Source organism: Perognathus longimembris, chromosome 16, assembly GCF_023159225.1.
Source record: "Perognathus longimembris pacificus isolate PPM17 chromosome 16, ASM2315922v1, whole genome shotgun sequence".
Classification (NCBI taxonomy): domain Eukaryota; kingdom Metazoa; phylum Chordata; class Mammalia; order Rodentia; family Heteromyidae; genus Perognathus; species Perognathus longimembris.
In genome coordinates, this window is record NC_063176.1 from 36,443,315 (window position 1) to 36,465,628 (window position 22,314).

Consider the following 22,314-nt stretch of genomic DNA (forward strand, 5'->3'; position numbering starts at 1 on the left):
GCAGTTCTAAATTAGGATTACTGTTTGTCTTTTGTATTATTATTATATTTAAAAATAGCATCGTGACTGGGCACTGGTGGCTTATAACTATAATCTTTGCTTACTCAGGAGGCTGAGATCTAAGGATTGTGATTTGGAGTTAGCCCAGGCAGGAAAGTCTATGAGAGTCTTACCTCCAAATAACCACTAGAAAACAGGAAGTGGTGCTGTGGCTCAAAAGTGGTAGATTGCCAGCCTTGAACTTATTCAGGCCCTGAGTTCAAGCTGCATGAGTGACAAAAAATAAAGTAAAATAGCATCATACATTTTTCTACTCTGTGTGCGTGTGCATATCTGTGTGTGTGTGTGTGTATGTGTATGTGTGTATGTGTATGTGTGTGTGTGTTGATCCTGGGGTTGGAACTCAGGGCCCAGGCCCCTGTCCCTGAGCTTTTGTTCTCAAGGCTAACACTCTACCACTTAAGTGAAAGCTCCACTTCTGTCTTTTTGGTGGTTAGAAATATGAGTCCCAGGGACTTCTTTGTCCAGATAAGCTTTGAACTAAGAGCCTTAGATCTCAGCCTCCTGAGTAACTAGGATTACAGGTGAGAGACACTGACACCCAGCTTTCAAATTTCTTTTTATTACTGTCTCATTATGGTATATATAAGTGTTAGGCCAAACAATATGAACTTGTTTTTCATTAATTTTATTGCCTGTTTGCAATATGGCATGTAAAGCTAATGACTATGTTTTGTGATAGGAGTGCTTAAAGTTGTATATTGTAACCATATTCAAGTTCAAGGCTGATAGACTGCAATGCAAGGGTTGTCCATTTTGAGGTGCTCGTGACAAAGCTTTACTCCCTCTCTTGGCATGTCTCTTTCCTGTGGTGTAATTCTATCATTGAATTGCACCACAAGTATTGGATTATTCTTAATGCAATTGTATTTTGCCAGGTGCATGTATGCTTCTGTTTAGGAATATTTAGCACCATTTAAAAAATGGAGATGTTATCTCAAATCATGAACATTTTTCTTTCCTAATCTAATTCTTTAAGGCTTTAATTCTTGGTAAGTATTGTCTAAAAGGACTCAAAGAGGTATATAAGAACAGATATGCTATGAGTCCCTTTCAGTCTGACAACATGGCCTGAGTGTTAGAACTCTTGCTTAACATATGCAAAGAAATGGGTTCTCCATACTTCAAAAACAAAACTACGATCAGATTTCTTTGTCATGTTCCACATAATTTTGCTTTAAGTATGAGAATCTGCCCATTGATAAATATGGAATTTTAGAGAAGTAGTAGTGGAACACTGTAATGCCACTACTGACCCCCAATCTAATTATGAAACATTCTTTTGTCTTTTAGCTGGTCTTGTGTTTTTTTAGAAAATGAAGATGGAAGAATCAGATATTTCCTTAAAAAACTACTTGCCTGGCTTATATCCATGAAAAAAGGCTGGAGAGACCTTTTCTTTAAAACTTTTTATTTTAAGGAGTTGTACAAAGGGATTTCAATCCCACAAATCAGATTTTGGAGTACAATGTAGATCTTGATCAGTGTCACTCCTTCCATTGTTCTCCCTTTCCCTATCCTATACCCTCAAGTTACATAGTTCAACTTTTATCTAATGTACACTAAATGTAATGACAGTATTTGTACACCTTTCTCTCCTCCATTAGTGTGCTCCCTTCTCCTATTCCCCCCCACAAAAAACTCCCCCCACCCTAACTAAACATACTTGGTTGGCTTCCTGGTATTGATTTTGTTAAATGGCTAGTTTGTTCTAGTTCCATTGAAATAATTGCAGAATCAGTTATGTTTTTCTCTCACTTATAACTACTTTGTCTTGATACTATTCTCTTTGACTGGGGTGATAGAGTTTTTTTCATTGATAAGCATTCCAATGGCCAAGATGGAATACAGAAACACGGATAGATTTAGAAATGTGAGCATGAATTGCGCTTGTGTTTTTTTTCTCTTGTAAGCTAAGATTTAGAATGTACAGATAATCCTCTTTTTTTCTCATTTCTTTAAACTTGCTGAGCTGTATATTTTAGCTCTTAATCTAAACAGTGTAACTAAAACTTCTGTATTTTCTGGCATTATTGGGGATTAAACTAAGGATTTAATGGTTATGAGGCTCTTCCACTCCAGTCACACTTGCAGCCCCATCTTTTCCTTTTAAGTGTGTTTTTTGCTTTTAGCTTTTGCTTTTGCTGGCCTCAGACTGAGATCTTTTGTCTCTGCCTCCCAAATAGTTTGGATTACAGATGGGAACCACATTCCTGACCCTGAAACTTCTGAGTCTTTAATTTGCCAGAGTTTGGTAGACTCACGATCAGAGTCTTCCTTATAGGCCTAGAGACCCTACAAATTGTGAGTGATGTCTACTATATCTAAATAAGTCAAGTAAGACCCATTGGTCTTTCCCTGGGGGGAAAAATGTGTAGCTAAAGTTTCCTCATAGCCGCTACCCAGCCAACATGGTTTTTTTTTTTTTTTATGTTGAACATGAGGGCTTTTATTTTTTTTTAATTGCTTAAGTTGATAGGTATATTTTAAATTGTTTGAAAACGTTTATTATGTAAATAGTAAATGAATATGTTCTTTAAAAAAGAACAATACATTAGTTGAGACCATGGCTCAAATGCTAGTATTTGTAATGCATGTATACAAAGCCATGGGTTCAGCCTCTAGTATAAGCTAAAAAGAAGAAAAAAAGTTAATACATTAAGAGAAAGATGAAAGCAAGGAGCCAGTGGCTCAATGCCTATAATCCTAGTTACTCAGTAGGCTGAGATCTGAGGATTGTAGCTCAGAGTCAGCCCAGACAGGAAAGCCCCTGGGACTCTAACCACCAAAAATCCAGAAGTCGAACTGTTGCTCAAGTGGTAGAGTGCTAGCCTTGAGCACAAGTTCAGGGACAGCTCCTAAACCCTGAGTTCAAGCCCCAAGACCTACATGTGCAAACTCCCCCCCCCCCCGCCCCTGCAAAGTAAGATTAGGCTGTAATCCTGGTTATTCTGATGGCTGAAATCTGGAGGATTGCTATTTGAGGGCAGCTTGGATGGAAAAAAAATCTGTGAGACTCCATCTCTAAAATAACCAGCAAGACCCATCAATTTCATGTCAGACCAGATGACGTCTGCTCAAAGTCTTGAGATCACCAAAGTCTTAGGGTCAGGCTAGCTTGGAACCTTGCATTGTTGCAAGGACAGCCCAAGCTAAGATATTCCTACAACTTGAGTATTTTTGTTTTCATGTCACTTTAGCAAATCAGAGTCAAGTTTCTTTTTCATATTGTTACAGTTTTTGGATTTTGTCTTTTCTTCTTTGTTTTTTTTTTTTTTTTTTGGCCAGTCCTGGGCTTGGACTCAGGGCCTGAGCACTGTCCCTGGCTTCTTTTTGCTCAAGGCTAGCACTCTGCCACTTGAGCCACAGCGCCACTTCTGACCATTTTCTGTATATGTGGTGCTGGGGAATTGAACCCAGGGCCTCATGTACACGAGGCAAGCACTCTTGCCACTAGGCCATATCCCCAGCCCCTTTTCTTCTTTGTTGTGAAGCTCTAGGGATAAACTCAGGGCCTCTCAAGCTGGAGAAGAGCTCCACCATTGAGCTCTATTCATAACCCTGCACTTCCTTTTTCTTTTTCTTTTTTTCTTTCTTTTTTTTTTTTTTTTTTGGTGCTGGTCCTAGGGCTTGAACTCAAGGCTTGGGCACTGCTCCTAAGCTTCTTTTGCTTAAGCCTAGCACTCTGCCTGTTGAGCCACAATTCCATTTCTGGCTTTCTGGTCATTCAAGGTAAGAGTCTTCCTGGGCTGGCTTTGAACTGCAGTCCTCAAATCTCACCTTCCTGAGTAGCTAGAATTATAGGCATTAGCCACCAGTTACCAGCCTACACTTTCTTCCAGTAATGCAAGTTGGATTTGTAGCTCAGTGGTAGACCACTTGCCTAGCATGTATAGGGCTCTAGATTCCATCTTCAACACCACAGGAAAAAAATGTATATAATATGTGAATATGTAGATTAGGAAAGCTTGATGTACTATACAAATATTAAATTGTTAGCATCTACTTTTTCTGTTGCCCTCTCCTTACCCATATCATTTTACTGCTATTTTCGTATGTATTATAAGAGTTTACATTAAGTTTATTAGCCTTAAGTGTGTATGTAGCCCTAAGTCACGAATATGATCTCTCTTTTGTGACCTCTTGAATAGCTATAAACTTCATGTAATACTTGGTTCAATAAAATAATAACAATAAAATAAGCCGGGCACCAGTGGCTCATGCCTGTAATCCTAGCTACTCAGGAGCCTGAGTGCTGAGGATCATGGTTCAAAGCCAGCACATGCCAGAAAGTCAGTGAAGTCAGTGAGATTCTTTTTTTTTTTTTTTTTTTTTTTGTGTCTTGAACTCAGGGCCTGGGCACTGTACCTGAGCTTCTTTTGCTCATGGCTAGCACTCCACCACTTTGAGCCACAGTGCTTCTTCTAGCCTTTTCTGGTACTGAGGAATCGAACCCAAGGCTTCATGCATGCTAGGCAAGCACCCTACCACGGAGCCACATTCCCAGCCCCGTCAGTGAGATTCTTATATCCAATTAATCACAGAAAAAGCTGGAAGTGTCACTATGGCTCAACTGGTAGAGCACTAGCCTTGCACAAAAAGGAGACAGAGACAGCACTTAGGCCCAGAGTTTAAGCCCCAGGGACAGCAAAAGAATAATAGTTACTATTATACTGAAATTCAGAAGGCATTTTGTAGAGTTGGGGAAAGTATATGAAAAAGTCTGAAGTAGTTGATGTACTTCCACATCATTTAGCAGAGATAGCCCATTCTGTTAGTGTTATAACATTTCAAATGTTTTAAAAAAGGATTGGCACCAGCTGGGCACACGTGCCTCACGCCTGTAATCCTAGCTACTCAGGAGGCTGAGATCTGAGAATCCCTGTTCCAAGCCAGAACTGGCAAGAAAGTGTGTGAGAGAAGTGGTATAGTCCAAGTGATAGAGCACTGGCTGTGAGCACAAAGAAGCTCAGGGACAGCACCCAGGCCCTGAGTTCAAGCCCCAGGAATGGGGGGGAAAAAAAGAAAAAGGCTTGGCACCAGTGGCTCATGCTCAGGAAGCTGAGAGCTGAGCATCTTGGTTCAAAGTGAACCTGGGCAGACGAATCCGAGATTCTCATCTCTAACCAACCAGCAAAAGACTGGATGTGGAGGTATGACTCAAGTAGTAGAACACCAGCCTTGAGAGTAAAAGTTAAGCTCAAGCCCTGAGTTCAAATGCAGTACCAGCACTAAAAAAAATTAAAAATGTTTTGTTTTCTTTTTTGTGGGGGGCCTGGTTCTTGAACTAAGGGTCTGGGTGCTGTTGCTGAGCTTTTTTTGGTTATTGTTGTTCAAGGCTAGTAACCTACCACTTGATCTGTATATCTCCACTTCCAGCTTTTTGTGGTTAATAATTGGAGTCTCAGGCAGGGCTTTTCCTGCCTGGGCTGGCTTTGAACTGCAATCCTCAGATCTCAATCTCCTGAGTAGCTAGGATTACAGGCATGAGCCACTGGTGCCTGGCTTTAAAAACAAGTTATAGAAATATTTAAAATTGCCTCTAACCTGATTGTTTGTAGCCATGAAGCTTAAATCGTTTTTGTTTTAGGAAATTATTTTGTGGTACTAGTCAGTTAGAACTAAATATGACCAGAAAGAAGTTTTCTAGTGGTTAATTAGAGATGAGAGTCTCACAAACTTTCCTGCCCCAGCTGGGTTTGAACTGCAATCTTCATATGTCAGTCTCCTAAGTAGCTAATATTACAGGTGTGAGCTACTAGCACCAGATGTAGAATTTCTCTTTGTAGCCCAGGCTAGCCTGGAACTTGCTGTGTAGCTCAGGCTTGTCTTGGAATTTTAGATTTTCTTCCTCCAACTCTTTTTTTTTTGCCAGTCCTGGGGCTTGAACTCAGGGCCTGAGCACTGTTCCTGGATTCTTTTTGCTCAGTGCTAGCACTCTACCACTTGAGCCACATTGCCACTCACTTCTGGCTTTTTCTGTATATGTAGTGCTGAGGAATCAAACCCAAGGCTTTCATATATGCAAGGCAAGGCATGCACTCTACTACTAGGCCATATTCCCAGCCCCATGTTTGTTTATTTTTGGTTCCAGTCTTGGGACTTGAACTCAGGGCCGAGGGACTGACCCTGAGGTTTTTTTTTTTTTTTTCCTTTCTTTTTTGCAAGCAGGTCTTTTGGGTTTTTGGTGGTTAATTGGAGAAGTCTCATGAACTTGCCTGTCTAGGCAGGCTTTGAACTGAAATCCTCAGATCTTAGTCTCTGTATTATATAGAATTACAGATGTGCGCCACCAGCACCTGTCCTCCGATTTTTATTAGGGCCCCATGCAATTGTTAAGCACACATTCTGCCCCTGCCCTGACCAACCTCTTCAGCCAAAAAAACCCTTTATAATGATTGCTGTTAATTCTGCTTAAACCCAAAGGTAACTTTTATTTTTTTCCTTCACTTCAGTTGCGGCAATCCCAGTCCTACTGCACAGACACAGAATGTCTTCAGGAATGTAAGTATCAAGGTGAAGGAAAAATTGGGGAGTACCTGTAGTGTGTGGAAGAGGATCACAAAGTCCAGGCCATCCTGTGCTACATATCAAGACTCTGTCTTGGGCTGGGAGTATTGTTCAGCTGGTTAAATGCCTGCCAAACAACCATGAGGCCTTGAGTTCAAACCTCAGTGCTACCCTAATAATGAATAAGCTAATGAATGAATTAATAAGGAGAGAGAGGAGAAATTCCAAACCATTAAAAGATGACCATCCAGGTACTGGTGGCTTATGCCTGTAATAATAGTTACTCAGGAAGCTAAGATCTGGAGATCACAGTTCAAAGCCAGCGGGATCAGGAATGTCTGTGAGACTTTTCTCTCCAGTGAACTATCAGGAACTGTGAATGTGGCTTAGTGGTAGAATGCTTGACTAGCATGCATGAAGCCCTGGGTTCTATTCCTCAGTACCACATAAACAGAAAAAGCCAGAAGTGGCACTGTGGCTCAAGTGGTAGAGTGCGAGCCTTGAGCAAAAGAAGGTCAGGAACAGTGCCCAGGCCCTGAGTTCATGCCCCATGACTGACAGAAAAATGAATAAAGCCAGGTACTTCTGGCTCACACCTGTAATCCTAGCTACTCAAGAGGCTGATATCTGAGGCTCACAGTTCAAAGTCAGCCTGGGCAGAAACCACTCAGAAAACCTGCAATGGTGCTGTGGCTCAAATGGTAAAGCACTAGACTTGAGCTGAAAATTTCAGCTCAGGGACAGCACCCAGGCCCAGAGTTCAAGCCCCATGACTGACAAAATTATAAAATAAATAAAAAATGACTAGTGTTCACACTGTTCCTGCAATACTTTTTTCTCAGGAGGCTCAGATCTGGAGATTGCTGCTGGAAGCCATACCCCAATAAACTGTTCAGAAAAGGCTGGCAGTGGCACTGTGGCTCAGAGGTGGTAGAGCACTAAACTTGCACCCAAGAAGCTCAAGGACAGCACCCAGGCCCTCAGTTCAAACCACTAGACCAGCAAAAAAAGAAAAAAAAATGAAAAACTTGTTCTGTCCCAGAAAACCAAAACCAAATGGTAACTAATCCAGAAGACTGAGATCAGGCCTTCCTGGGGAAAAATTTCAAAGACTGTCTCCACTGAGGAAAGCTGAATATAGTGACCTTTGATCCTGTTGACTCAGCAAAGCAGCCTGGATAGAAAGTGGGACTCTTATCTTTAAAATAATAAAAAACTGGGCTGGAGGTGTTTCTCAGCTGTTTTGAGCCAGCCTAACAAGTTTGAACTGCAGTACCACCCAAAGAACTATGTGAACAGTGACAGAACTCTTGTTGCCTAGCAAAAAAGTACACTTTTTTTTTGTCCATCATGGGACTTGAACTCAGGGCCTGGGTGCTGTCCCTAAGCCCTTTTTCTCAAAGCTAGTGCTCTACTACTTTGAGCCACAGGGCCTCTTCCAGTTTCCCGGTGGTTAATTGGAGATAAAAGTCTTATGACCTTTTCTTGCCTGGGCTGGCTTTGAACTGTGATCCTCAGATCTCAGCCTCCTGAGTAGCTAGGATTACAGGCATGAGCCATAGTGCACTATGTATATGTGTGGGAGTGTCTGTTGGTTCTGGAGCTTGAACCCAGGGCCTAGGTACTGTCCCTGAGTTTTGAGGCTCAAAGTATCTATGGCATGAGATTTACAGAGGATGGCTGGTTTACAGAGTTCCCTGGTGCTGTTTCTAGGCTAAGAAGAGGCTAGAGTTGTCTCTAGTAAAGAATATATATCCTGGGGGCTGGGAATATGGCCTAGTGGCAAGAGTGCTTGCCTCGTATACATGAGGCCCTGGGTTCTATTCCTCAGCACCACATATACAGAAAATGGCCAGAAGTGGCGCTGTGGCTCAAGTGCTAGCCTTGAGCAAAAAAGAAGCCAGGGACAGTGCTCAGGCCCTGAGTTCATGGCCTAGGACTGGCCAAAAAAAAAAAAAAAAAAAAAAGAATATATATCCTGTTCTTAGGGAGAAAAATGTGTGTATGTGTGTTCATGGGGGTGCAGTATACAGGAAGTTTGTTTTTGTTTCCTCCTTTTTCTTCCTTTTTCAACTCCCTGCTTTTTCTCTCTCCTTCCCTTCCATCCTTGCTCCTTCCTTTCTTCTTTCCTCCTTCCTTCTTTCTTCTATTCTTGTGTTTGAACTCAGAGCATTAAACTTGCTAGGCAGGTATTCTACATCACTTGAGCCGTACCTTCAGTCCTTTTTTGCTTTAGTAAAATATCTTCTCTAAATTTTCTTTCATGAGGATAGCAGACTGAGATGCCCCTACCAGTGCCTTCTTTGCCTGCCAAGTAGATGAGATTACAGGTGTGTGGTACCACGTCCAACCCAACCTGCTATTTCTTTTCTTTTCTATTCTTTTTTGCCAATCCTGGGGCTTGAACTCAGGACCTGAGCACTGTCCTTGACTTCTTTTTGCTCAAGGCTAGCACTCTACCTGTTGAGCCATGGCACCACTTCAGCCTTTTCTGTTTATGTGGTGCTGAGGAACTGAACCCAGGGCTTCATGCATGCTAGGCAAGCACTCTACCACTAAGCCACATTCCCATCCCCTAATTTGCTATTTCTTAATTTTCCTCAGCGCAAATGTGAAAGAGGAATATTTTGAAAATGCCATGTTCTGAAATTTCTTCCATACCTTTAAAGGACTTTTGTTGTTGTTATTGTTGCTGGTCCTGGGGCTTGAATTCAGGGTCTGGGTGCTGTTGTGAGCTTTTTGCTGAAGACTAGTGCTCTACCACTTGAGCTACAGCTCCATTTCTGGTTTTGTTTGATGGTTAATTGGAAATAATAGTCATGGACTTTCCTTCCCAGATTAGCCTCAAACTGAGATCTTCACATCTCAATCCCTTGAGTAGCTAGGATGATAGGCCTGATCCACCAGCTTCTGGCCATTTAAGGACTTTTGACACATTACCAAATTGCAATCTTATTTATTTACTGTTGTTGGAGATTATACCTGGGGTCTCACACATAACAAGCAAGTGCTCTACCACTGACCTATATCTTAGATGCTAAGCTCTCCTTTATTATGTATTTGAATTTAAAACAAGACACAGTAGCATTATTAAGACTCTTTTTTTTTGGCCAGTCCTGGGCCTTGGACTCAGGGCCTGAGCTTCTTCCCGCTCAAGGCTAGCACTCTGCCACCTGAGCCACAGCGCCCCTTCTGGCCGTTTTCCATATATGTGGTGCTGGGGAATCGAACCTAGAGCTTCATGTGTCCCTGGCTTCTTCCCGCTCAAGGCTAGCACTCTGCCACCTGAGCCACAGCGCCCCTTCTGGCCGTTTTCCATATATGTGGTGCTGGGGAATCGAACCTAGAGCTTCATGTGTAGGAGGCAAGCACTCTTGTTACTAGGCCATATTCCCAGCCCTATTAAGACTCTTGACTTATTCCTTTATTTTATTTTTTTGCCAGTCCTGGGGCTTGGACTCAGGGCCTGAGCACTGTCCCTGGCTTCTTTATGCTCAAGGCTAGCACTCTACCTCTTGAGCCACAGCACCACTTCGGGCTTTTTCTGTTTATGTGGTAGTGAGGAATGGAACCCAGGGCTTCATGCATGTTACGCAAGCACTCTACCACTAAGCTACATTCCCAGCCCCTTTATTACATTTTTTAAATGAGTGATCTGGGTGTTCCCTCAACTTCTATAGGTACAGTAAATTGGAGAAGTAGTTGCTAGTACAGTGCCTTGCCTGAAGTAGAAACTGTCAGCATGAAGCCCATTATGGCACTGGGGAATTGTGCTCATGGAAGTGAAGGATGATGGTGCTTCCTCACTCCAGCTTTATGCTGCTTCTCCAGTAGCAATCATCCATCTGCTTGTGCAGGTCAAGTATTTGCCTCTGAGGGTAAAGCTGAAACCTGCTTTTCCAGTTGAAAATTATCTTATTGAACTCTACATGGGAAAACAAGTATTTATTACTTTGTGGTATTTGTGACTCTTTAGCCATCCACACCTAAAACTCTTATATACTTACTCTTATAGGTGAAATGTCACGTCTTTACCCTAAATAGAAAAGTGAGTCTTAGAAATTGATTATTCATTTAGCTATATTGGCAAGTTGATTCCCCCTCCAGAGATCTGTAAACATTGGTGAAGATGCCTTTTGAAAGCTATGATTTTATTTATTTTTTGAAATGTTAACTTTGTCCTTTCTGGCCAGTCCTGGGCTTGAACTCAGGGCCTAGCACTGTTCCTGGTTTCTTTTTGCTCAAGGCTAGCACTCTACCACTTGAGCCACAGTGCCACTTCTGGCCTTTTCTGTTTATATGGTGCTGAGGAATTGCCAGGTAAGCACTCTACCACTAGGCCACATTCCCAGCCCCTGTGCGTGTGCGTGTGCGTGTGCGTGTGAGTGTGTGTGTGTGTGTGTGTGTGTGTGTTGCAATATTGGGGCTTGAACTCGGCCTTAAGCTCTTGGTTGACTGTTTTTGCTCAAGGCTGACTATATCATTTGAGACATACCTCTGCTTCCAGCTTTTGCTAGTTCAAATTAGCTATTTCCTGCTTAATTGGAGATGAGTCTCTCAGATGTGTCTGCCTGGTTTAGCTTTGAACTCTGGTCTTCAAATCGCAGCCTCCTGAGTAGCTAGGATTATAGGCATGAGCCACTAGCACCTGGCTCACACTATCTATCCTGTGTTTTGTTTTGTTTTTTTGGCCAGTCCTGGGGCTTGGGCTCAGGGCCTGAACACTGTCCCTGGCTTCTTTTTGCTCAAGGCTAGCCCTCTGCCACTTGAGCCACAGCGCCACTTCTGGCCATTTTCTGTATATGTGGTGCTGGGAAATCGAACCCAGGGCCTCATGTGTACAGGGCAAGCACTCTTGCCACTAGGCCATATCCCCAGCCCCTATCCTGTGTTTTTGTAAAATGATTGGAGCAGATTGCTCTGGGTGATGCTATTTTAATATTTTTTTCCCAATATATATTAAAGTACTTTTAAGAAATAAGATGCATTTTATTATTTATTTATTTTTGTCAGTCATGGGGCCTGAACTCTGCGCCTGGGCACTGCCCCGAGCTCTTCAGCTCAAGACTAGTGCTCTACTACTTGAGCCACAGTGCCACTTCTGGTGTTCTGATGGTTAGTTAAGTCTCATGGACTTTCCTGCCCAGGCTGGCTTTGAACCCTGATCCTCAGAACCCAGCCTCCTGATGGGCATGAGGCACCTGCACCCAGCTTATTTTATTTTATTTTTTTGTTGGTCATGGGGCGTGAACTCCGGCCTAGGTGCTATCTCTGAGCTCTTTTGCTCAAGGCTACCACTTTACTACTTTGAACCCCAGGGCCACTTCAGTTTCCTGGAGGTTAATTGGAGACAAAAGTCTACTGGACTTTCCTGCTTGGGCTGTCTTTGAACTGTAATCATCTAGCCTCCTTAGTAGTTAGGATGAGAGGTGTGAGCCACCAGTTTCTAGTGAAAGATGTATTTTATATCTCTTTATATTTAAATGCATGTGTTGTTGTTTAAGAAAAAAATAAAAATGTAATGATTATGGGACTTACATACTTTATTATAATTAAAATAACTATACTTGAGCATACCCACAGCCCCATATATTTTATTTTGTGCATAGGGTCTTGTATTTTTACCCAGGACTAACTTTGAATCATGATCCTTTTACCTTTGCCTCACAAGTATCTAGGATTACAGGGTTGTACCACCACACCCAGCCCATTCTTATTCTCTTGCTTTCTTTATGTTTTTATTGTAATCACCGCTATGTGACCTTTCTCTGTTTAAAATGTTTGGTTTCCTAGCCCCCTATTCCCCTTAGTTTTCCATCTCTAGCAAATGTATGATTTAAACTTCTTTTGAGGTTGTAAGATATCATAAGAAATGTACACACTGCCCTACTATGTAACTGCACCCTCACCCTCTTTGCACATCACCTTGTAAAAAAATTTATGTCCAATTAATAAAAAAAATAAAATTCAAAAAAAAAAAAAAACTTCTTTTGGATAAACATACATGGAAGAATGTGGCTCATTCCTGTAATCCCAGCTCCTTTGGTGGCTAAGATCTGAGGATTACAGTTTTAACTACCTGAGGCAGAGAAGTTTGAGTTTTTTCTCCAATTCTCCAGTTAAAAAAAAAAGCCTGATGTGGATATGTATGGTTCAAGTGGTAAAGCACCAGCCTTGAGTGAAAGAGCCAGATCATAACATGACACCCTGACTTCAAGCCCTAGTACTAAAAGGAAAAAAAAAAAGATATGTGTAGGTCAACATAGTTTAGGAGATGAAAGTGCATCGCAGAGATGAGTGTGCTTATCATGCACAGGACCCTGTGTTTTATCTCTAGCACCAGGAGATAAAACAGAAAATGGTAGCTGGGAATGTGGCCTAGTAGTAGAGTGCTTGCCTAGCATGCATGAAGCCCTGGGTTCCATTCCTCAGCACCAAATGTACAGAAAAAGCTGGAAGTGGGGGCTGGGGATATGGCCTAGTGGCAAGAGTGCTTGCCTCGTATAATTGAAGCCCTGGGTTCGATTCCCCAGCACCACATATACAGAAAATGGCCAGAAGTGGCGCTGTGACTCAAGTGGCAGAGTGCTAGCCTTGAGCAAAAAGAAGCCAGGGACAGTGCTCAGGCCCTGAGTCCAAGGCCCAGGACTGGCAAAAAACAACAACAACAAAACAAAAAGCTAGATGTGGTGCTGTGGCTCAAGTGGTAGAGTGCTAGCCTTGAGCAGAAAGGAGCCAGGGACAGTGGTCAGGCCCTGAGTTCAAGCCCCAGGAACGGCAAAACAACAACAACAACAACAACAGCAACAACAAAAAACACCAGAAAACAGCACAAAGTTTATTCTGACCCTTGGAATAGACTCTTATGTCAATATTTACTGCAACATTGTAATGACTAGAAAATCACCTTAACTTCATAGTAAGTTTAGTAATTCTAATAATAATTTCAATCTTAAAAAAGCATAAATACAGGAAATATACCCATGGTCTAATGTATGAAACTGTAACCCCTCTGTACATCACTTTGACAATAAATAAGTAATTTTTAAAAAGCATAAATAATGAAACAGATAAGAGATGTCAGTATTCATTTGGATCTATTGGTACGCTAATTAGATAAATTTCTGCAGTGGTGTAAACATGAAATATACCTTTAGGCTTCATAGAATTGTTTGTTTATTGTGGTGTTGGGGATTGGGCCCTGGTTCTAAGGCATGCTAGTAGTCATCTTTTTTTGTTTGTTATGGTTTCACTATTGTAGCCCTGGCTGGTCATGGACTTCAGTGATTATAGATGAGTCTGACTGACTTTCTGCCCAGGCTGGTTTGGAACAGTGATCCTTGGGTCTCAGCCTCCTGATTAGCTAGAATTACAGACGCCTTTGGTGCATGGCTGATTTTTTGGGCGGGTGTGGCAGTCCTGGGGCTTGAACTTAGGGTGTAGGCACTGTCCACTGTCCTTGACCCTTTTTTCTAGTACCCTTAGGCTGGAAATGTGGCTCAGTGGTAGAGCACTTGTCTAGCATACATGAAGCCCTGAATTTGGTTCCTTAGTACCACATAAACAGAAAAAGCCAGAAGTGGAGCTGTGGCTCAAGTGGTAGCGTGCTAGCCTTCAGCAAAAAGAGGTCAAGGACAGTGCCCAGGCCCTGAGTTCAAGCCCCAGGACTGCCACACACAAAAAAAGTTCCTCCAGGGCTAGCTTTGAACTGGGTTCCTCAAATGTCAAATGTGGTTAATTGGAGATAAGAGTCTCATGGACTTTTCTGTACAGGTTGGCTTCAACCAGCCATCCTCAGATGTCAGTCTCCTGAGTAACTAGGATTACAGGCGAGAGCTGCAAGTAACTGGCTTCTTCCTTTATGCATGCCAGTACCAGGGATTGACTTTGGGCCTCACTCTTTCATTAGGTCCTTCTACCGCTTGAACTACACCTTCAGTCTTGTAGTTTTTGATCAATTGGAATTGAGTCTCACACACTTTTCTGCCTGAGCTGGCTTTGAACTCACATACTCAGATCTTAGCCTCCTGAGTAGCTAGTATTACAACCATGAGCCACTGACACCTTGCTCTTTTTCTCCCATCCCTCCTCCACCCCTTAACACTAGTTTTTTGGCTAGTAAATGCCTAGTCATCCTGGAAGGCCCTGGCCTTGTGCCAGTTGCTTGCTAACATTGGCTTTAGACTTTGAACTTGGTCAAGGGAAGGGCTCACTTACATTTGTACCTTTTGTACCCTTTGTGCTTGCTCTGATGTGTTGCAGGTAGTTGAGATCATGTAATTGAATATAGGGTTTATTATATCATGTGGTTGCAGCTCCACTGTTAACAAATCTAATTGTTGCACATTTCTTTATATTGAACTAAATTTTACTTTCTGATGTGTCTAGATTTGTTACCTTGAAAAGTATATAGAATAATTTTGCTTTCTCTCCATAAAGAGTGTTATGATGCCAGGTGCTGACAGCTCATACATATATATAATCCTAGCTACTCAGGAGGCTGGGATCTGAGAATCATGGTTGGAAGACAGCCTGGGCAGGAAAGGCTGTGAGACTCTTACCTCCAGTTAGCTACCAGAAAAAGCCTGAAGTGGCACTCTGGCTCAAGTGGTAGAGTGCTAGCCTTGAGCAAAAAGGATCTCTGGGACAGTGCCCAGACTCAGAGTTTCAAGCCCCAGGTTGCCACACAGTCCTGGAAAGAAAAAAAGAGTGTTAAGGAGATCAGCTCTATTGTTGATTTTGGTAAATTGGCTCCGATGGGAAAACTCTATCAAGAATAATGTGATTAACCAAAATTAGAGGGATAAAGCCTACTGGTAAATGTCCACTTTCACTGTTGTTTTGTTGTTTTTCTTTTTAATATGTTTTTTTTTTTTTTTGGCCAGTCCTGAGGCTTGGACTCAGGGCCTGAGCACTGTCCCTGGCTTCTTTTTGCTCAAGGCTAGCACTCTGCCACTTGAGCCACAGCGCCGCTTCTAGCCATTTTCTGTATATGTGGTGCTGGGGAATCGAACCTAGGGCCTCGTGTATCCGAGGCAGGCACTCTTGCCACTAGGCTATATCCCCAGCCCTTTAATATGTTTTTTAAATGATTGTTTATAACTAGCTTTTTTTTTTTCTTGTTCTGTGGGCTCTTTTGTTCAAAGCTAACACTCTATATCACTTTGAGCCACAGTTCTACTCTGGTTTTCTGTGGTTAATTGGAGATAAGAGTCTCACAGACTTTCCTATTCAGGCTGGCTTCAAACTGCAATCCTCTGATCTTAGCCTCCTGAGTAGCTAGAATTACAGACATAAGCTACCAGCACCCAGCTATAACTAGCTTTTTGTTTGTCTTTTTCTTTTGCTGCTTTGCAGTCCTGGGGTTTGAACTCAAGGTCTCAAGTTTGCTGGACAGCATTCTACTGCCAAGCCAGCACAGTGCTTTCTATTTCTGCTTTCCCACTGAAAATCTATATAAGTTTATATCGGCATTGCCCAGGGCCTGCTTCCCTTTCAACTCTTTCCTCTTCTATGTATCCCACTAGCAGTGTCATTATAAATATTTTTTCCCTTTAAACTATCACATATTTGCTTGTAAACAGTGATTAAATGCATAAGCAAAACATACTGTATATATACATATACACACACACACACACACACATATATATATATATATATAAATAAAATGAGCTTGTGTGTACCAGTACTGGGGCTTGAACTCAGGGCCTGGACACTTGAGTTTTTGCTCAAGGCTAGCTAGCACTCTATCACTCTAGCCACAGTGCCACTTCCAGCTTTTTCTGTGTATGTAGAACTGAGGAATTGAACCTAGGGCTTCATGTATGCAAGGCAAACACTACCACTCAGCCACATTCCTAGCCCAACTCTTCTACTTCTGTCTTGCAGGAGTCTCAGATTTTCCTGCTCTGGCTGGCTTTGAACCTCCATCCTCAGATCTCAGCTTCCTCAGTAGCTAGCATTACAGAGCTACTGGCATGACAAGAATACAGCTTATTTTTTTTAATTATTGTAAAGGAAATGCAGTATTTTAATTGTAACTGCCAATACTTGTCTAGAAGCCTGTTGCTGTTTTTGTCTTCGGTGAAATTTTTATCCCTAAGAGAAGCAGAATTGCAATAATTTTTTACCAAACAGACTGAGTTAGTATAGTTTATTCTTGGTTATCAAAATATTCATGTAGCTTTGGGATTTTGAATTGAGTTCATAACACTTGGAAAAGCATGACACATACCATGTGATCTCAGTTACCTAAAAGGGATTGGTGTATATACATGGATGATCTAGACAGTCATGTCCAACTGAACTGCTTGTAGCAGTAATACTTTGCACTTTGTTTTCATATGTTTTCTGTAATGCACATGTTAAATTAAGGTTATTTTAAAAATATTGTGAAGGTTATATACACACAGAGAGAGAGAGGCTATAATTGCATGTGAGATAATGAGTATATTTCCTTTTGAACAGTATCACCCCCTCCCTTATTTTCTCCCAGTTTTTTCCCTCTTAACCCGCCTCTTTCAGAATACAGGTTTTTTGTTGTTGTTGTTGTTTCTGTTTTTTTGTTTTGTTTTGTTTTTTTTTTGCTGGTCCTGAGGCTTGAACTCAGGGCCTGGGCACTGTCCCTGACCTTCTTTTGCTCATGGCTAGCATTCTACCACTTGAGCCACAGTGCTACTTCTGGCTTTTTCTATGTGGTGCTGAGGACTCGAACCCAGGGCTTTATGTATGCAAGGCAGGCACTCTACCACCAGGCCATATTCCCAGCTCCTCAGCTGTTTTTAAAAACAAAAGTAGAGCTGAGTACCAGTATCTCACAGAGAATTTCTTACTGAAGGAAAAGGAAATTTAATACATATTACTTCATTCTTTTAATTATTAGCAGTTTTTAAAATTTAAAATAACTTCGAAGCTGGCATATAACCATTACAATCTTTACATTGATTTCATAGTGTTATGATCAGGCTGCAATTTGTAACAAATACATTTTTGTTGTCTTTAGTACCAGGGCCTTCTGGTGACAATGGCATCAGTGTTACCATGATCCTGATGGCCTGGATGGTTATTGCAGTGATCTTGTTCCTACTGAGACCACCTAACCTAAGAGGATCCAACCTACCTGGCAAGCCAACTAGTCCGCATAATGTAAGTGTTATGGCTTAGAAAGCCATGTGGGCTGAGTGCATCTTATTCATTATCTATAAATTAGAAAAATAAGATTTAACTCAGAGGAAATTCATCCTGTTTAGTCCTTGCAGTCCCAAATGGTCCTTTGTGGGGGCTGGGAATATGGCCTAGTAGTAAAGTGCTCGCCTCGTATACATGAAACCCTGGGTTCAATTCCTCAGCACCACATATATAGAAAACAGCCAGAAGTGGCGCTGTGGCTCAAGTGGCAGAGTGCTAGCCTTGAGCAAAAAGAAGCCGGGGACAGTGCTCAGGCCCTAAGTCCACGCCCCAGGACTGGCAACAAAAACCAAAACCAAATGGTTCTTCAGTGGAACTAAACAGGAAATAATAGCACAGACCAAAAGTTCAAAACTGACTTTCAAATAAATGTATTCCTCATATGAAAAATACAAAAAAAGTGATCCACCTTAAAATCTACAGCACAGCTTGGTGTTGGTGGCTCACGTTTGTAATCCTAGCTACTCAGGAGGCTATGATCTGAGAACTTAGGTTCAAAGCCAACCTGGGCAGAAGTCTGTGAGACTCTTATCTCCAATTAACTATCAAAAAGCTGGAAATGGAGCTGCGACTCAAGTGTTAGAGTACTAGTCTTGAGCAGAAACACTCAGGGATAGGTCCCAGGCCCCTGAGTTCAAGCATCAGGACTGGCACACACACAAAAAAGCATAACAATACTGATCAAATCATAGTTCTCCACTGTGCAGTTGTCTCTCTTTCATAGTTTGGATCTTTTGGCTCTCAGGCTTTCAGCCTCCTAACCACTCTTACTAGTACCAGTTCACATGTCCTACAATTACTCTAGCCTAGCCAGGGAATATTGTACTCTGAACCCAACTGGTTAAATCCCAGTTAAGTTCTCTCAGATACATTTTCTAGTTCTACATCACATCACACCAAATCAGCTGAGCTAGCAAAAGGATATATAAGAAACACTTATGTGGGCTGGGAATGTGGCTTAGTGGTAGAGTGCTTTCCTAGCATGCAGGAAGCCCCAGTTTAGTTCCTCAGCACCACATAAACAGAAAAAGCTGGAAGTGGCGCTGTGGCTCAAGTGGTAGAGTGCTAGCCTTGTGCAAAAGAAGCTCTGGGACAGTGCCCAGGCCCTGAGTTCAAGCCCCATGACTGGCAAAAAAGAAAAGAAACATAAATGTGAGAAAAAATTTTTGGTGCCAATCCTAGAGCCTAAACTCAGGGCCTGGACACTTTTTGCTCAAGGCTATAGTGCTCTCAAGGTTAGTGGAGCCATAGACTCCACTTCGAATTTAGTTTAGTTTTGTTTTTTTGGTTAACTGGAAACAAGAGTCTTTCAAGTTTGCCCAAATTGGCTTTGAGCTGTGATCATCTGATCTCAGTCTCTTGAGTAACTAGGATTACAGGAGTGAGCCACTAGCACTTGCCAGAAGTGGAGGTGTGGCTCAAATTGTACAGTGCCTAGCTATGTCCAAAAGATCAAAAAAGCTGAACAAGCCAGGCTTTAATGGCTCATGCCTGTAACCCTAGCTGCTCAGTAGGCTTGTGGTTCAAAGCCAGCCCAGCCCAGAGTCTGTGAGACTCTTATCTTTAGTTAGCTACCAGAAAGCTGGAAATATTACTGTAGTTCACAGTGGTAGAGCACAAAAGGTCAGGCACAGTGCCCAAGCCCCCAGTTTAAGCCCCAAACCACAAGAAGAGCAAGAAGCCCTAAATTCTAGCCTCAGTATTGGTGTGCATGAATGTGTGTGTTTGAATGCATTATATATTAGTATATATAATGCATATATATGAAAGGGAAAGAGGAAGGAAAGAAAGAAAAAGGAAGGAGGAAAGATGAAAGAAAAGCAAGCACCCCGACATGTAAAGTACTTTTGGCTTTTCTTGGAGCAGAGAGTATTCATAAAATAGCGTATGTATTGTCTTGATAATAGTGTTTCTTTCTCTGCTTTCTTATATTTTGTGTAGAGCTTTATTTGCTTTTCTATCAAAGAGCAACTTCCTCACTGTGGCCATAGAATGGTTGCTAGAAGTTGCTGGGACCATATGCTTCCTCATTGACCTGCCCTCCCTTCCTCCCTCCCTCCCTTCCTCCCTCCCTCCCTCCCTCCCTGCCTCCCTCCCTCCCTCCCTGCCTCCCTCCCTCCCTCCCTCCCTCCCTTCCTCCCTCCCTGCCTCCCTGCCTCCCTGCCTCCCTCCCTCCCTTCTTGACTGCCTCCTTTCCTCCTTCCCTGCCTTCCTCCCTTTTTGTTGGTCATGGTGCTTGAACTTAGGGCCTGGGCGCTGTCCTTAGCTTTTGATCTCAAGGCTAGTTAGTCTTCTACCACTTTGAGCCACTTCCAGTTTTCTGGTGGTTCATTGGAGATAAGAGTCTCAGACTTTGCTGTCTGGGCAGGCTTCAAACAGCAATCTTCAGCTCTCAGTCTCCTGAGCAGCTTGTGTTATGGTGTGAGCCACTGGCGCCAAGCTCCTCATCGACTTTTCTATCTTGAGAAGCAGACCCAAGTCAGGCACCAGTGACTCACACTTGTACTCTGAAATCCTAGTTAGGTAGGAGGCCGAGATCTGAGGATCGCAGTTCAAAGAGCCCAGTCAGAAAAGTCTCTGAGAGACCCTTATCTTCAAATAACCACTTAAAAAATGGAAGTGGAGCTGTGGTTCAAAGTGTTGGAGCCACTAGCCTTGAGCCCTGAGTTCCAGCCCCACAACCAACAAAGCAAGCAAGAAAGGAGGGAGGGAGGGAGGGAGGGAGAGAGAGAAAAACAAACAGACCCAGGCGGCACTCTATGTGCTCTTCACTATACTAGTCACCTCAGCCAAAGGAATGGAACTGTTAATAGCTGGTGGAGCCAGTCACATCACTGTTACACAATTTCTCTTTTCTTCTTTACCACAGGATGCAATGAAACAAACATTGCAAAACCATTGTTCACTTAGTGATCCCTACATAAGAACATATAAAAGCTGGGCACCAGTGGCTCACGCCTGTAATCCTAGCTACTGAGGAGGCTAAGATCTGAGGATTGTGGTTCAAAGCCAGCCTGGGCAGGAAAGTCCATGAGACTCTTATCCCCAGTCATTGAACAGAAAACTGGAAGTGGTGCTGAGGGACCAGTGCGCAGGCCCATAGTTCAAGCCCCTGAACTGGGGACATATATATATGAAAAATCCAAATAAGTATAAATTTGAAGGAGTGGAATTTCTGCCCAGTTCTTTTATATGTTAGATTGACTTGAGGTCTCTCTCTTTCTTTTTCTTAATGCCAGGGACAAGATCCACCAGCTCCTCCTGTGGACTAATTTTGTGATGTGGGAAGCAAAACAATTTGCACGACCAAATGAACGAGACCACCAGAGTACTCTTAACCCCATTAGAACTGTTTTCCTTTTGCACCTGCAATTTGGGATGGTATTGTTTTCATGAGCTTCTAGAAACTTCACTTGCAAACTTTTGCTTCCTGTGTTTTCACCATTCCTATTTACAGTATATTTGAGTAAATAATTATATTAAAAAAAAGTTACATGGGGCTTTTTTGGTTGTCCTAAATTTAAACATTCCATTCATTCTGTTTGTAATTGTGATTGTATTTTTTGTGGTGATTTTTGACATGATTGAAGGAAATTTGAGATTTTACATTTAAATATTTAGAGAGTTTTGATAGGTTTAAATTTTTTCAGAAGGTATTTATAAAGTAACGTTGATTTGGGATTATGGAAGATAATTAGAAACCACATAGCATTTACATTTGCCTTGATACAAGGTGATTTGTGGGTGGCAGCTCTTAGAGCATTTTACAAGCTCTAGCTGGAATCTGGGTCACTCATTAAGTGGCTAGAATAGGAGGATGGAAGAAAAATGGTTGTTTACTAATTTTCTACTAATAAAAATGTCTGATGTTCAGAATAAATAAACATGATTTCATCAGTATGGTGGTTGACTTACAGTCCATTACATGATGCTTGGAAGCCACTGAAGACTAACCTTAGGAGGTTCCTGAAATGAGGACAAGGTCACTCTTTCTGCTTTGGCCAGGTATAATCTCTCCAGTAATATTTTAAGCTATCATTTTTTAAAAAATGAGTACCTCTCAGGCAGATCTGTTCTAACACTTCCTTCTTTAGAATGGAACCATTTTACATCTATATTGGAAACTTCTGAGTTACTTAGGTTTGAATGACTTTTCACATTATTTGAAGAAAATCTTTGAGCCTTCTGTTGCTCTCCTTATGTTTAACAAAAAAATGAACTTTTGGTTTATTCCAAGGAAAATGGGGGAAAAATGAGGAACAATAAGAAATCCTTGTCACCCTATGCTGACCTCATTTCTGTTGGGTAGTGGGGATGTACCAAGGTGGGAAAGAGCATTAATATAAGAAATTTGACATGTATAAAAAAAGGAACAGATTGCATTGTTTTCCTCAGTTTGAAACAGTGTCACTACAGAATTTTTTTCTCTAGCAAGTAACTGGAGATTATTTATGGGGCTAGAACATGCTTTGCTGCCAATGCAAGGATTTTCTGCTCAGATAGTCTAGGCTCTTACTGTATAGATCTGAAAAATTATTTGTGTAAATTAAATAA

The 22,314-nt window shown here is 42.0% G+C and overlaps 1 protein-coding gene across 2 annotated transcripts in view; it reads left to right on the forward strand.

Moving 5' to 3' along the window:
- Positions 1–21,657, forward strand: part of Smim14 (small integral membrane protein 14) — a 40,950-nt gene extending 19,293 nt beyond the window's left edge. For both annotated transcript variants that reach the window (XM_048364308.1, XM_048364309.1), the window contains exons 3-5: positions 6,516–6,564; positions 17,576–17,718; positions 21,000–21,657. In XM_048364308.1, coding sequence (XP_048220265.1) covers positions 6,516–6,564; positions 17,576–17,718; positions 21,000–21,032 — 225 coding nt within the window. In that variant the 3' untranslated portion in view covers positions 21,033–21,657. The remainder of the gene's footprint in view (positions 1–6,515; positions 6,565–17,575; positions 17,719–20,999) is intronic.
- The last annotated feature ends 657 nt before the right edge of the window (positions 21,658–22,314 follow it).